The sequence below is a fragment of the Uranotaenia lowii genome, chromosome 2 (genome assembly GCF_029784155.1).
Source record: "Uranotaenia lowii strain MFRU-FL chromosome 2, ASM2978415v1, whole genome shotgun sequence".
NCBI classification, from domain to species: domain Eukaryota; kingdom Metazoa; phylum Arthropoda; class Insecta; order Diptera; family Culicidae; genus Uranotaenia; species Uranotaenia lowii.
In genome coordinates this window covers 300,810,927-300,825,089 of record NC_073692.1, presented here as the reverse complement: position 1 = coordinate 300,825,089, position 14,163 = coordinate 300,810,927, and the positions used below count along the sequence as shown (strand labels likewise).

Here is a 14,163-nt window from a genome sequence, read left to right as displayed (position 1 = left end):
ATATTCATCATATATTTTTGGGAAAGGTTGGCACCTTTCCGTTTTTCGCATTTTCTGAAAGCACGTAATTTTAAGTTTATATGTTACAAAAATTAGAACGAAACATGAACTCGTAAGTGAACCAGAAGCATTTTCGTGAGATTAAAAAAATGGGATATTTTTCAAGTTACAGGAGACTTGATCCTTTACTTGAGGTGACTTGATCCTTAATTCAGGGTACCCTGACCTTAAGCAAGAATCTGGTAAATATCGAAGATAAAGAGGCCGTTTACTTTTTTTGCCATATTACTTCTTATTTCACAGTTTGTAAGTGTTAGACAAAGAGAATTCTAAAAGTATATAGTATTATATAGTATAGTATATAGTATATAGTAGTATATAGTATTTTTACAGAAAGTATTTTTTACAGATAACTACTGTATAAACGTTATTTATTGGACAGGTAGATATTAATGATTTCATGAATTATAACTGATGGTCACAATCCATTCAGAAGAAAATCTAGCTTTACTCTAGGGGTACACTATACCCAAAAAAAATTTCTCCATAAAAGAATTGATAGTTTACTATTGCTTTGAAAATATGCAATATGAAGTTCATATTATACTGTAATGATTGAAATACTGGAATAAAAATTTTTATCATCACTTTTTCATGTGAGAAACATTTTAAAGTGACAAAAAAAGATCTTCTAATCACGTTTTGTTACATTTTTCAAACAAAGTTCAATAACTCGAAAATATTTTTTTTTAATTTGTTGAGATAAAAGCATTGTTGTTTTGTTCTACCTGGCACTTTTCTCTAGAACATTTGATATTTGTTAGAAATGCCTGTTCCGAGATATAGGGAAGGAATCAAGTATCCCCAGGGATCAAGTATCCTCAATCTCCCCAATTCTGTTTTATTTCCTTGAATATAGAAGAAAAGTTACTTGTTTGGCCCGCGAGCGAATCTTATATTCAAAATTTGTCCTGCCTGTTGAAAATGTTGGCCACCGATGCCCTAAATTCAAAAAATGTTTTAAAAAAAGTCCGTTTGACAAACGAGATTACTTGGTAAATTACTGTTTAATCGACGAGAAGAGCCTCAATCATGTTTAAACCTATATAAATGAGCAATTCGACAAAATATCGTGTAAATTTAGGAGAAAAGGGGGTGATCCATGTTTTCAATTAAACGTCAATTAAACGTTTAGCTGTGTACATCATTCTGTTCATCAATTAATTTTTCACATGATTCAATCGTTTCTGTGCACTTTCTGATGCATTTTCGAATGTTACAGGGTTTTTTTAAATATATTGCAAGTATTTAATGGAAATTGAGGCGATTAGGACTGCATTCATCAGCAAAAATTGGGCGGTGTTCATTTATTCAACAGTAAGTTTTACACATGTTTAAATAAGGAAAAAATTCAACACGTTTTATGAATAACTTTCGAATGCATGGATAGAAATTGATGAAATTTTCAATGTAATACCTAGTAGTGTAATGTATACGTGTAAAAAAATTTTGACAATCTTTCTAGTGTTTTTTTTAGATATCGCCCAATACCGACTGGACTGGAGTGGGCAGAGATTGATAAAAATTTCGTAATGGACAGCAAAACGAACTCTTTAGCGGTCACCTGGTAGGTTTTCGGCCTGAAACTTTTCGTTGACAAGTTTCGATTGAATTTTCCAAAGATAAACAAACAGAAAATTTGAAAAATTTGATGTCTAGTTCTTCAGGAGGCTAACGATCTGTAGAAACTGCAAATCACACAGTGTTTCATAACGATTGACACGATAAATGGATTAATATACAAAGAAAACTGCCTCCAAATACGACTGTTTTCCCTGCAAAGCACTAGAGTAGGTCCCAAATGGTTTATACTCTGTTTAAGTTGGATCTGGAATCATGCCATTACGCAAAAACTGTGGTAGAGTGATAAAAAATCAAATATGTTTTTTTTTGTGCCGAAGTAGGACAATCGGCTAAATTCGTTTTAATTTCGACCGAATCTAAAATTTTGAGTTATTTTGAAGATCAAGTTTCAGGTAACTTAAGAAAACTCAATCGAAATAAACCTTGAATTGAAAAAACGTGGTTCATAGTGTGTATTACATACTATATATGTATTACATATTTTGGGCACGTGTCGCCCAAAAATTAAAGTCGAAAAACTCCTTCATTGAACGCTATCTGAAAAACCACCACTTGAAAGAAGGAAAAGTTTTACCTATGTCAGATCTAGAAGTATACGAAAATACTTCAGTTAGGTACTATATTACAAACTAGCTTTGTTCCAACATTTTATAAAAAATCTTTAGGTTATAAAATAAAAAGGAATTAAATATTATGGAAAACAAGGAAAGCTGTTGTACGCCTATTTATTAGGGTATCTTCATTAGACAAAAATCTACAATACATCATATTCCACATATGATACTCGAAACAAACATCATCTCTTGACGAATGGCGGCTCCTGCTAAATGTTCTATGACTATAAACGGTGGCAAAATGCCGCCAAGTGCTGCCTGCTGCCTCGGCTTAGTGTCATTGTCAGCTGGTAAACAAGTGAACAATTAGTACGTCCTAATTGGGACCAACCAAATGCAATACAACGTGTGTTGTTCTCATTCGCGTTTCGCTTGTCGCGACTGTATTACTAATGCCAGTATAGTAACTATCTAACATTTGTTGTTGTTCGCGTCCGGATTATAAAGCTAAACAGAAACTTCTGCTCCCTGATGAGGATAAACAAATTTAGCATACGGTACCTTCCTACTGCAAAGCTAATCAGCAGGATAGTTGAATTGCAATGTTAAATGAGCTGAGCAAAAACACTTTGGCGAACTAATTTCACTAGATACCTACCTTTCATTAGCCAAATGTTAAGCGGCTGTATCACAACCCGGATGCATGACAGAAATTGTCATAGACGCATCCTGTTGATGCTAACTTTACCTGTCTGACAGCTATATTAACAGGCAGTAATAGGATTTTGCAAATTTTCCGGTTGAGTAACACACAGAGGTAAAATTTAGATTTCTGGTCATTAAATAGATACACATTAGGTTCAGGAAGGATGTGATCCTTACTAGAAATAGCCTTAATATGAGTCCATATTATCCTTACATCCGTAAATCAGACTCTACTCCAATAATGAACTTCCTTGGAGGTGGAATTATCGGTATAAGATTTTATGCCGGACCGGCATCAACAAGCTTTCTGATAACTAACATTGTTCTCCCAGCGCAACCGCGTTGCAAATATTTGAAAAAAAAACCATACACTAAAGATTAAATAGATACGACCTTAAGCTTTCGTTTACTAACCGACTCAGATGGTGCACTGGGTAAGACTGGCAAGACGAGATGAAATGTTGCAGTGAGTCTGATTGTTACTATATTTATTTTCTTTTTTTTTCTTGGATTTATTATCCAATAGGATGTAAATCCCATAAATTGTTTTTCTTGTTTCGCCTAAATGTAGTGGTCATGCATAATTTTTCTTGGAAGTTCGAGCCTTTATGCCAGTCAGTAGTGCTTTTCCAATCATATCATCTTTGGCACAGTACACTTTTCAGTGCATTTTCGTCACAGAGATTAGCTAAATAGGCATTGCATTTTCGCAACCTCTTCTATGGTTGTAGTTATACAAAGTAATAAATCAAAGATTGCTTTCAAGATTACATGTTAAACATCCACTCTCATCTTATTTTCAGGTGTTCATTTTATGTCGTACCCCTCGTCGCCTGGTAGCGATTCTTTGGGTGTACTTTGGATTCGGGGTCGTCTGGTTGGCCTGCTCGATCTCTTACATCGCGGTGATAGCTTTCGGAAGTCACGAACTTCCCCCACATGACAACGACGGTGGCATCTTCCAGTGGTCCTGGGAACTGAACCCTACGGTGCAAAATTGCTTGCGAATTTTGCTCTGCGTGGCCCTGTCTTTCCATGATCTGGTCCAGATGGTTGTCATCATCAGCTACAGTTTGATGTGCTATCTGTTGCGGTGCTATCTGCGAGCTTTGAAAGAAAAGCTCATTCTGCATACGATCGAACCGCTGAATTGGATGAGGGTGAGTTAATATTTTTTTATAGTAGGGGAAAGACGGGTTAGACGGACACCCTAAGGAAGAATCGCAATAGAAAATTAGATATCGAGATTCGAGGCGTTGTAGTAAATGGAAGAAAACGGCCCAATACTAAATGGTACATTCTTTAGCCCATAAACCTGACCTGAACAAAATTTCAGCTCAATAGAACTTAATTTTGGGGTACCTCAAGGCGCTCAAAGATTTGTTTTTTTAATTGTATTTTTATTTTTTTTTGATTATGGTTGTTTACAATCTTTATGCCATTCGCGACTTCATATCAATGTTACAGTTGGCGGACAGTGATTGAAAAACTTATCCGATACACATGTGTTTTTTTGTTATTTCTTTATTTGAAACGGCTCATACCTTTAGGCTTTAAGGAGCCAAACTTGTTTTGTTTGCTTACTTATATTTCACATTTTTCTAAGAAAAAGAATATAGAAAGGGAAATACAAAATTAAAAAGAATTTTAGACGAAGATCAATAGCTTTTAGGAAAATGTATATTTCGAACATTTAGTCCAAGTCTATCACAGCCAGCACATCTCTCACTGGAACATAGGGTGGTTTTCCTCGGACCCGAAGGGAGTCTATGAAATTAGTTCTAGCAACAAGATGGAGCTCGCACCACCATATACTCAATGTCGTGGCAACCACACAAATTGCTGCCAGCAATATCAAACCGATAGAGTAAATATCGCGTCTAATGAATAATGGTTGGACATGAGACGGGAAAATATACGAACAAAATCCCGACTCAACTTCAATCTATTAAACCATGGTTTAAGGCTTACCTTTGGGCTAATCGAGTGGAGCCACATGGGTTTTTTTAAATAAGTCTTTATTAGTCTTCTAATCATTACATTCATGTTATTTTATTACAGAAAATTAAGTGTTCAGAATTACGATCAGTTCAACTCTATGATTTAGTAAATTCTAAACATTGTTTATTTGACTTGAATTTGCTATAGCAATAAAATATTTGATATAAAGGAAAATATCCGGGGCAGAAAAAAATGAACAACCTCAAGCCTAAGCTAGATCCTAAAAACTAACGTAATTGTAAAGAGAACGGTTTTTTCTTGTTTATTCTTGGGCTCGAACTCGCGGACATCGGCTCAGGAGGCAACTGACTTGCCTATAGAATTATTGAAAGGAGAATAAATCTTAAACAACCATAATAAAAAAAACTAACTAAAAAAACTAAAACTACCCTCTGCTATTTTGTTTGAATAATAAGTTCTCGAGTGATCCAAAAATATTGTATAAAAACCTCCCTCCACCGTCCCCTCTTCTCTTTGAAGAGAGGGAGGGGTCTGGAAATATAAAAACATTGCTCGTACTCGAATATACTTCCATAATAAAGAGACACCCTCCCCCCATTCTTAACCCCCCAGTGGAAGGACAGATGGGTCTCAAAAATCGTAGAAACTTGACTCGTAGCTTCATACGTTCCTATGTGAAATTTGGATTCATATGCATGATTTGTTATTGAATTAATACATTAAACTATATAAAAGACCCCTTTCCCCCTTTTTATTTCCCCAATCGAAGAGGGTGGAATCCAAAATAATCATAGAAAACTTTCTCGTACCCAATGAACCACCAATGTCAAATTTGGTTCCATTTACTTGATTAGTTCTCGAATTTTGCAAAAAAAATGTACCCTTGCATGTCAAATTTGGTTCCGTTTGCATGATTACATAGTTCTCGAGTTGTGCGAAAAATTGTATAGGCCCCATTCCCTGCTTTCTATTTCCCCATTGGAAGGAAGGAAGGGTACCAAACCATTCTAGGAACATTTCTCGTAACTAAATACACTCTTATACCAAATTTGGTTCCATTTGCAAGATCGGTTTTCAATTTATTCAAACATGTTTCTTTTGTTTGAAAGACCCCCTCCCCTTTACTGTTATTACAATTACAATTACAATTACAACACAAATGTGGTCTACAGGAGAGTTTTAGAAAAATGATTGAATTTTTAGAAAAAAAATATTGAGAAAAAATATTTTAAAATTCTACACTGAGAAAAAAATACATTGCAAAAACTAAAACTCGATTTCCCGAAAAACGCCATCTCAGAATATGATGAAATTATTTTCTAAGACGGTTAGTAACAGTGCCTACAATTCGTCCATACATTGCAAACTGTGCTTATTTTCGGGAAACCAGTTATACTAACAAAAACGTAAAAAAAATTCTCACAAACACTTTTTAAAGTTTATACTAAAATAAACAACCCATAAATTTATTTAAGTATGATCGAGCAGCACCCGATCAGGAGGGAAAAACTAAATTATATCAAGATGCGATATTTTGAGACTAATTTTTTTCCTATCTAAATGAGTTATTATTTAGTACTCGTAGGATGTTAAAATATCTCAAATTAGGGGAGATGGGGGCATAATGGCCACCTTAAGGAAAACGGTTATTTAACCATAGAAAATAGCTATAATATGGAGGTTACATTATTGTTTCGTGTTCAGACACTTGAAAAGCCTATTCCCTAACGGGCTGAAACGTGAAAAACTAGATGAAAACTTTAAAAAAAGTATTTTAAAAAATTTTGCCAAAAGCTGAAAACCAGCCACTGTGGAGGCATAATGAGAACCCCCCCTGAGGCAGTATGAGCACCATTAATCAGAGCAAGATGTGCGTTTTTGCCGGGGAATCTAGCAGCGAATTCAATTCGATGAAGTCAGGTGAGTCGTAGATTCATCAAACAAAGCAATAACAAAATAATCTAGGTCTGTTTGTAGAATACAAACAATTCACGCACGCTCATACATTAAGTGCTTTGTTCGGAGGATGATGCTACTAGCTGTATAATGTAACAATAAAAAAATCGATCATGAATTGTGAATGGAAAAAGATCACCTCGAACAGAAATCTAACTCTAGTCTTTTGATTACCTCTCCGACACCTTACCAATAGGCTAAATCGTCGGATGAAAACTAGTCAAGGTGTGGCGCTATAAATCAATTTTAATTCGCTGCTAGATTCTACGGCAGAAAATGCTCATTATGCCTCGATAATATGGTGCTCTATATGCCCCTAGTCAACAAATTTAAGTAAAAACGTGTTTTAAAACTGATAAAAGTGAAAAATCAAAAAATTTTATGATGGTAAAAATTGAGAAACAATGTGTACATCATGTTGCAGTGCGTACATTATAGATCAAGGTTATTTTAAGGTCATAAGAGCTTATTTCGTGGTGCTCAAAAATTATAATATTTTCGTAACTTGAGAACTAAGCTAGTTTTTTTTAAATATCTCTGTAAAGATGATAAGGAGATTCCTTTTTTTGTGAAAAATTAATACTATAGGAAGTACGAAACAAATTCTCATGAAAATTTATTTAAGAAAATACGCACTTTCGTAGAAAAGCGTAGTTCTCATTATGCCTCGGGTGCTCGTTATGCCCTCATCTCCCCTATATCAAAAAATCTATGCGATCATAGCTAAATTATTTCAATTTTAGATATGCTCCTTTCAAGATTATATCTCATTAAGATAGCATAGTTTGATATTGAACAGAAAAAAACCTATCAAAATTATAACTTATCAAGATATGAGGGCTTCGAGAAAAATTTCTAGTGGAATGTCAATAAACCACAGTAATTGCTAAAACCATGCTCTATTTTTGGTTTCCAAAAAATCGGATTCAATTTTAAAATCTGTTGAGCGAAACTCATTGATGTAGGGTTTGGGCCGTTGACTTCGATGTCCGTATTTCATAAAAAGTTGTACGTGTATCAAAATAAGATATAATCATTTTATTTTAGGACAATTGAAAAAAAATCATTATCATTGAAAATGAACTCAACCCATGGCCGTAGGAACGGGGGGGGTTTTGGGGGTTAAACCCCCCCCATGAAGGTCCAAAAATGCCAAGTAAAATTTTTTTTACTAAACATCAAATTAGAAATTTCCAATCAAATTTTGATTGACTACTAAAATTATTCAAGAGTAACAATAGTGTAACAATCTCTACTCCAAACCTTCGAAATCTCATTCCAGGACCACAATTCTACAACAGTTTTTCGAAAAATTTCTCACTTGTTGATAGTAATTGAGTCCCAAATATTGAATCTCAATAAAGTTAAACTAATATTACCAGATTGTCCAGATTTTGAGCAGAATTTCTCACTCTATTTTCAAAATCAAACGAAAATTTCAATTGAGTCTTCAGAGCTATGTATCGTCCAATGTCCAATCATCTATGTATGTATGTATCGTCCAAATAATTTTTTTAAACAAATTTTGTCAAAATAAACATAAAAGATTTTTTGGAAGCCAGATTCTTCTGATGATTCTGTTTGATGGGTTGATGGGTTGATGGTTTCGAAAAATTTAAAACAGTTTCCCATGTGTTTTTCTTCTTGATTCTTATGGAATAATTCCGAAATTTTCCAGTATATTCTCCAGATTTTTGGATAAATTTTAGGATAAAATTTTCTGGATTAGCCCAGTCCGGATATTTGCGGAAAAATATCGAGGAAGTATCCAGTTTATTGTTCTTGATTTTCAGTTTAGATCATCATTGGTATAGAATCCTGCTTCGAATCCTGGTGTTGTATTTCAATCTAAAATGTAATAAACTTTCCATATTCGCAACTCTTAATTTCGGAACATGAAAAGAAAATATTTAAAATTCGAACCATTTTGAAGATTGGGACCTGAAATTTCTATCCTAAATTTATATTCAGAGTTGAAACATAAGAAAGTTTCATGAGTTCAAAATAAAAAAAAAAAACAATTTTTTCATGCACAATTTTATTTGAATTTATAAGTTCAATAATTGAAAAAAAAAATATAAAAAACCATAAATTTAAAATCAAGTAAAAGATTTCTGGTAAAGGGCTCTGATACAAATTTCGCTTTTTGGTTTCAAATTCTTTGGATTTCTTATCTGGAGTTAAGATCCAGGTTTTGAATTCGGGTTCAAAATGCAAAATTCAGACTTGGAACTAAAGTCGAAAGCTTGTTTCAGATTAAGCTCAAATTTAAATTTTAAAATCAATATTTAAATATCAATTTTAAAATTCAATTAAGGATTCAATTTGAAGGAAATCCTGATTTCATAATTTTGATTCTTGATTGAAAATTAAAATTCTAAATTCAAGCAAAGTCAGTTTAGACACACATTTGGTGAAAATCACATATGAAAAATAAAATCTGGATTAATTTTAAAGAATTTGTTTTTTGAAAAATATAGGTTTTAGTTGTTAGAACTTTAATTACAGGAACTGAACTGAACTTGTTTTTTTTATCCTCAGGTAAAAATTCAGCTTGAAATTTTATTAAACTTTATTTACATATGTTAAAGGTTCTTCAAGTTCAAAGGTTCTAACTAAAATCTTAAATTTTGATTGATTTAACAAGATTTGAAAATAAACCTTATTTGAACCGGAAACCTAATTTTTTGTTATTATTTCCGTATACTTGTATATTTGACAAATTTTCACCCATGGTTTGTGGTTCAAATGAATTAGCTTGCTAAAGTAAGTGAGTAGATAATACATGTTTTTTTTTCTGAATAAAGCGTTCAACATCCCTTTTTTTGTTTCTGTATTCGATGTTCACTCTTGAGCTCGAACTCACGGAAATCAGCTCAGGAGACAACTGGTTCACCAACTGAGCTATATCACAAGTCCCCATATTTTTTGAAGCTTTATGAAAAAATAGGCACTTATGAAACTTATTTTCAAAAATAAATATCTTATAATGCAAAATAATTTTAACCTAAATTATTTGTACTTAGAATATATACATTTTTCCACTTTTGTATGCATTGTTCAAGCAAAAATGTTATGGGAAAAAGATGCCATCAAAACCCCCCCCATGAACCGGTTCTTCCTACGGCCCTGACTCAACCCCATTCAAGTCTGTCAATCAGAATAAGATATAATTCAGATTGGAGAAACTTAAAATCGAAAATTTAGAGTACCGTAAACTGGGGGAACTTTGATCACTTTTTTCATTCTTTTTTTGAATATTTTGGAAGAGGTTGCCTTTTCGTAATACCTAAAAGCTTTAAAACCCTTACTGAGGTGCGGAGTATTAAACATGATCATTGATTGCAGTAAATTCAAACGTCATTGGCAGTTATAATTGAATGTTTGTTACAAAACCAGATTTCGAGTTTCGGGGTAACTTTGATCACCATGGTTTTTAGGTATCTCAACATCTTCAAATTTATTGTTTTGATGCCATTTAGCACAGAAGGCTCAAAACATCGTAATTTTTTGTTTGGACTTAATTGAATTTTTAAACGTTTTCTTTAAAAATCAAATATTCTCAAAAGATGGAAGATGTTGCTGCATACATTTAGGGGCAAAAATTATAAACATTTCTCAATATTTTTTGGCCTCAAAAACAAATAAAATTTTACTTTCATGCAATTCCATAAGGCCTCGCACAGTTCCCATCTTCTATTTTTCCTCCAAACTTTACCATTTGATAGAGTTTTCAGACATTTGTTCTATACGGGCTTTTTCAGGGAAAATTACCGTTTTTTTCAATATCCAAGAATTATCATCAAATGACCATAAAAATAACACTTAAACTTAACCTTAACCAAGAAAAACAGTTTAACTTTCACATTAAACAACCCTTTTGCTCCTAAATGTTTAAACTTGATTAGGAGAAATGTTTGTTTGTGAGGTTTCAAAAAACCCGATATTTTAAGATTTCAAAATTATATTTGAAGTAATATAAAAAATCTCCTAATAAAAACAAAAATTAGCTTATTTGTAACTCAATTTACAGGCTTTCAAACGTAGTAAACAGTTTTCAGATATTTAAACTTTATACTTAGTTAATGATGATTATCTGCAAAAAAATTCATGTTGATCAAAGTTACCCCGCTGATCAAAGTTCCCCCAGTTTACGGTACTATAACTGAATCAGATGTAAATATCTTGGTGAGATACGTTTGAGTGATTATTTTGATATGCTCTTCTGATCGGGATGGCACCACAAAATTTAATTTATGTTACGTTCTAGAGAGCAATACACACAAATGGCAGAGGAACTTGAAAGTTTATTTAAAAAAATCCAAAACGATTGCCAGAACACAAAAGTTTCATTCGTTTGAACCTACAAATAAACATCAAATTGCTGCTAAAAGGTATTCTAATTCTAAAGATGACCCTTAATCTTTTTATTTATTTGATAAGCCATAAGTAAAGACATGCTTAGGTTTTTTTTTAAAATATTATTATTATTGTTATTATTGGTAATAAAATACCACCTTGTCGCCAGAACGCACTTCATAGATTCCCTTCGGGCCCGATGAAAACCACCCGACGTTCCAGTCCAGTGAGGCATGTGTTAGCTGTGATGAACTTGGACTACATGTTCGAAATATATCTTTTCTTAAAAGCTATTGATCTTCGTCTGAATTTTTTTTTTATTTTTTTATTTTCCTTTCTATCTTCCTCTTTCTTCTAAATAAGTGTTAAGCTAAGTATTCAAATACAAAACGAATTTGACTTCTTAAAGCCTAAAGGTATGAGCCGAAAGAATTTACAAAAATTGGAAATAAAATGTTTATGTGAACTCAAAGCATCTGGACATTTGAGACTTAGTCAAACGCTCCATAAAGGTCGATCAAACGGAGACCATCCTCCCCTCCCATTTACAATCAATTGCGGTAATGCTTTTTTTTTTGTTAGTTCTTGTTTTTTAATATGCTCAGAGTCAAAGGGTTACTACAATCAAATGCTTCTAATTAAGTTTTATCATTATACACCAAAAACATTTGTTTCTCGTTTTTCATTTAAAAAATAACTTTAAAAGAAATTTTTTTAGAGAAACTTTTTGTCCTTAAAAGTGCTCACTTTGCGATGTTCAGAAGAGTTGCAAACCTAACTATTTTCCACCACCAAATAAAATTAATCGAATTCTGAGATGGCCATTTTTTTTTTAAATCGAATTAAAGTTTTTAGTTTACATTTTTTTCAGGGTAGGATTTCCACTTACTATTACAATGAATGATTACAATTGAAGCTCATAATTCCTTAAAATCAATACAATCGACTCAAAGAAGCAGTTTATGAATTGAAGGTTGGAATTCTACACTGGGCAAATAAATTACACGATTTTCAATAAGAATATCATGAAAATGTTTTTTATTAGAAAAAAGTTTTTATTGGAAAAACTTTATTCCCTTAAATATGCACAAGTTGCAATGTATGGACGACTTGTAGGCCTTATTATTACCCGGCTCAGAAAAAATATCAAATTCTGAGATGGTATTTTTTGGGAAATTGAGTTTTAGTTTTAGAAATACATTTTTCTCAGTGTAGGATTTAAAAAAAATAACTTTTTTTTTATTTAATCATTTTTCCAAAACTCTCTCATGAACCACATTTGTGTAGAAATTGTAATTTTCAAGCTAAAAATATTTATTGAATTTTTGCCTGAAAAGTTGGACCCGTTTCAAATGTTATTCTAGATAATTTTGAAATTTTAGGGATGAATCATCCTACAGGATGAAAATCCCAGAAAAAAATAATAATAATAATAATTTTGGAAAAAACTAAGTATGTCATGTTGCTTTACTAGGTAAGATCTTTACGCCCACAAAGGTTCATTGAAATCTGAGAGGGTCATGCCAACTTCCTGTCGATTTGGCGTGAAATCCATCAGTTTAGACACGAATGCAACACGGATGATATAGTGCCGTGAATAAAAAACATTGAAAGCTTGTATTGACAAAGAATACGTTTGAAAGTTTAATTTTACATTCGAATGATGCACTAGAAACTGATTGAGCATTCAAAGCAAATCAAAATCAAAGATTCATAAGCTTCGAAGAAGATTGTGGTGTTCTCAGAATATGAAAATTTGGTTATGAATAGCATAATAAAGTTTAAAAAACTTATTTTTCAACACTGAATATGTAGATCAAAAAGATTAGTTTTGAAACATTTTCAAGGGTGATACGGTCAAAATTTGGTCAATATCAACTTGACGTACTTCTTTCAATTTTGCATTTAAAAAATCTGAACACCCCTCGTTTTGAAGGTGTGTGTGTAGAATGTTGCTCCTATTATGATTTTGGAATTCACTCTTCAGTTGTCAAAATGCCGTCCAAAGATAAGAGCAGCGTATCGAAATTATGCTCGCGCATCGCGAAAATCCGAGCTACTCGTACGCAAAGCTGGCAAAATCGCTAAAACCCAGTAAGCGCGTCCTCTCAGAAATCGACAGAGCATGCAAAAAATTGAGAGTTGAGTAACCGAACTTAGAATAAAACGGTTAACTTCGGCGACACTCCAAGAACGCAAATATTTTCATTCGGTTTGTCCTGCCGAGATACCTAGAAGAGGCAACAAATACGAATACGTACATGCGAAATCAGTTTGAATCGTACACTCGTACGGTGTGGTCGCATTTTGTCCTCGTGTCCCGTGTGTGCTTTTAATTGTAGCTGTCGACTTCTCAGGCAGGCGAACACGCGTCTCGGAGGGAAACATACAAACACGATTCGGATTGTGTTAGTGTGATTCTCTGGAGGGCGTGTCTTAGCTTAATTCGTGGCACTCACCCAAGGCACGCGTATGGTGTGTTCCTCTCTAACGATGTGATGATGCAAAATCGCCAGAGAGATCGTTACGATTCCTCTGGCGATTTGAGTTACCTCTCTGTCGATTCAAATTTACCGGGAAGTTGCCAAATCAACCGTTACAAATGATATTGAAGTGTTTGGGGAACGTTTGTCGACAGCCAGGAGGTCTGGATCGGGGGGAAATCGAAAACCGGAAGTCACTGAGACGACAAAGAGAGTTGCCGGTAGTTTCAAGCGAAACCCTAACCTCTCTCCGAGATGCCGCAAATAAGCTGGGTGTATCGTCTACAACCGTGCATCGAGCCAAAAAAAAAGAGCCGGACTATCGGAATTACAAGAAGGTAGTGACTCCAAATCGTGATGATAAACAAAATACGACGGCCAAAGCGCAATCCCGGAGGCTGTACACGACAATGCTGACGAAGTTTGACTGCGTGGTAATGGACGACGAAACCTACGTCAAAGCCGACTACAAGCAGCTTCCGGGACAGGAGTTTTATACG

The 14,163-nt window shown here is 33.7% G+C and overlaps 1 protein-coding gene across 1 annotated transcript in view; it reads left to right on the top strand.

Annotated features, from left to right (window-relative positions):
- Positions 1–14,163, top strand: part of LOC129749510 (uncharacterized) — a 217,385-nt gene that overhangs the window by 139,509 nt on the left and 63,713 nt on the right. The window contains exon 6 of the mRNA XM_055744484.1: positions 3,707–4,063. Within this exon, the coding sequence (XP_055600459.1) occupies positions 3,707–4,063 (357 nt within the window). The remainder of the gene's footprint in view (positions 1–3,706; positions 4,064–14,163) is intronic.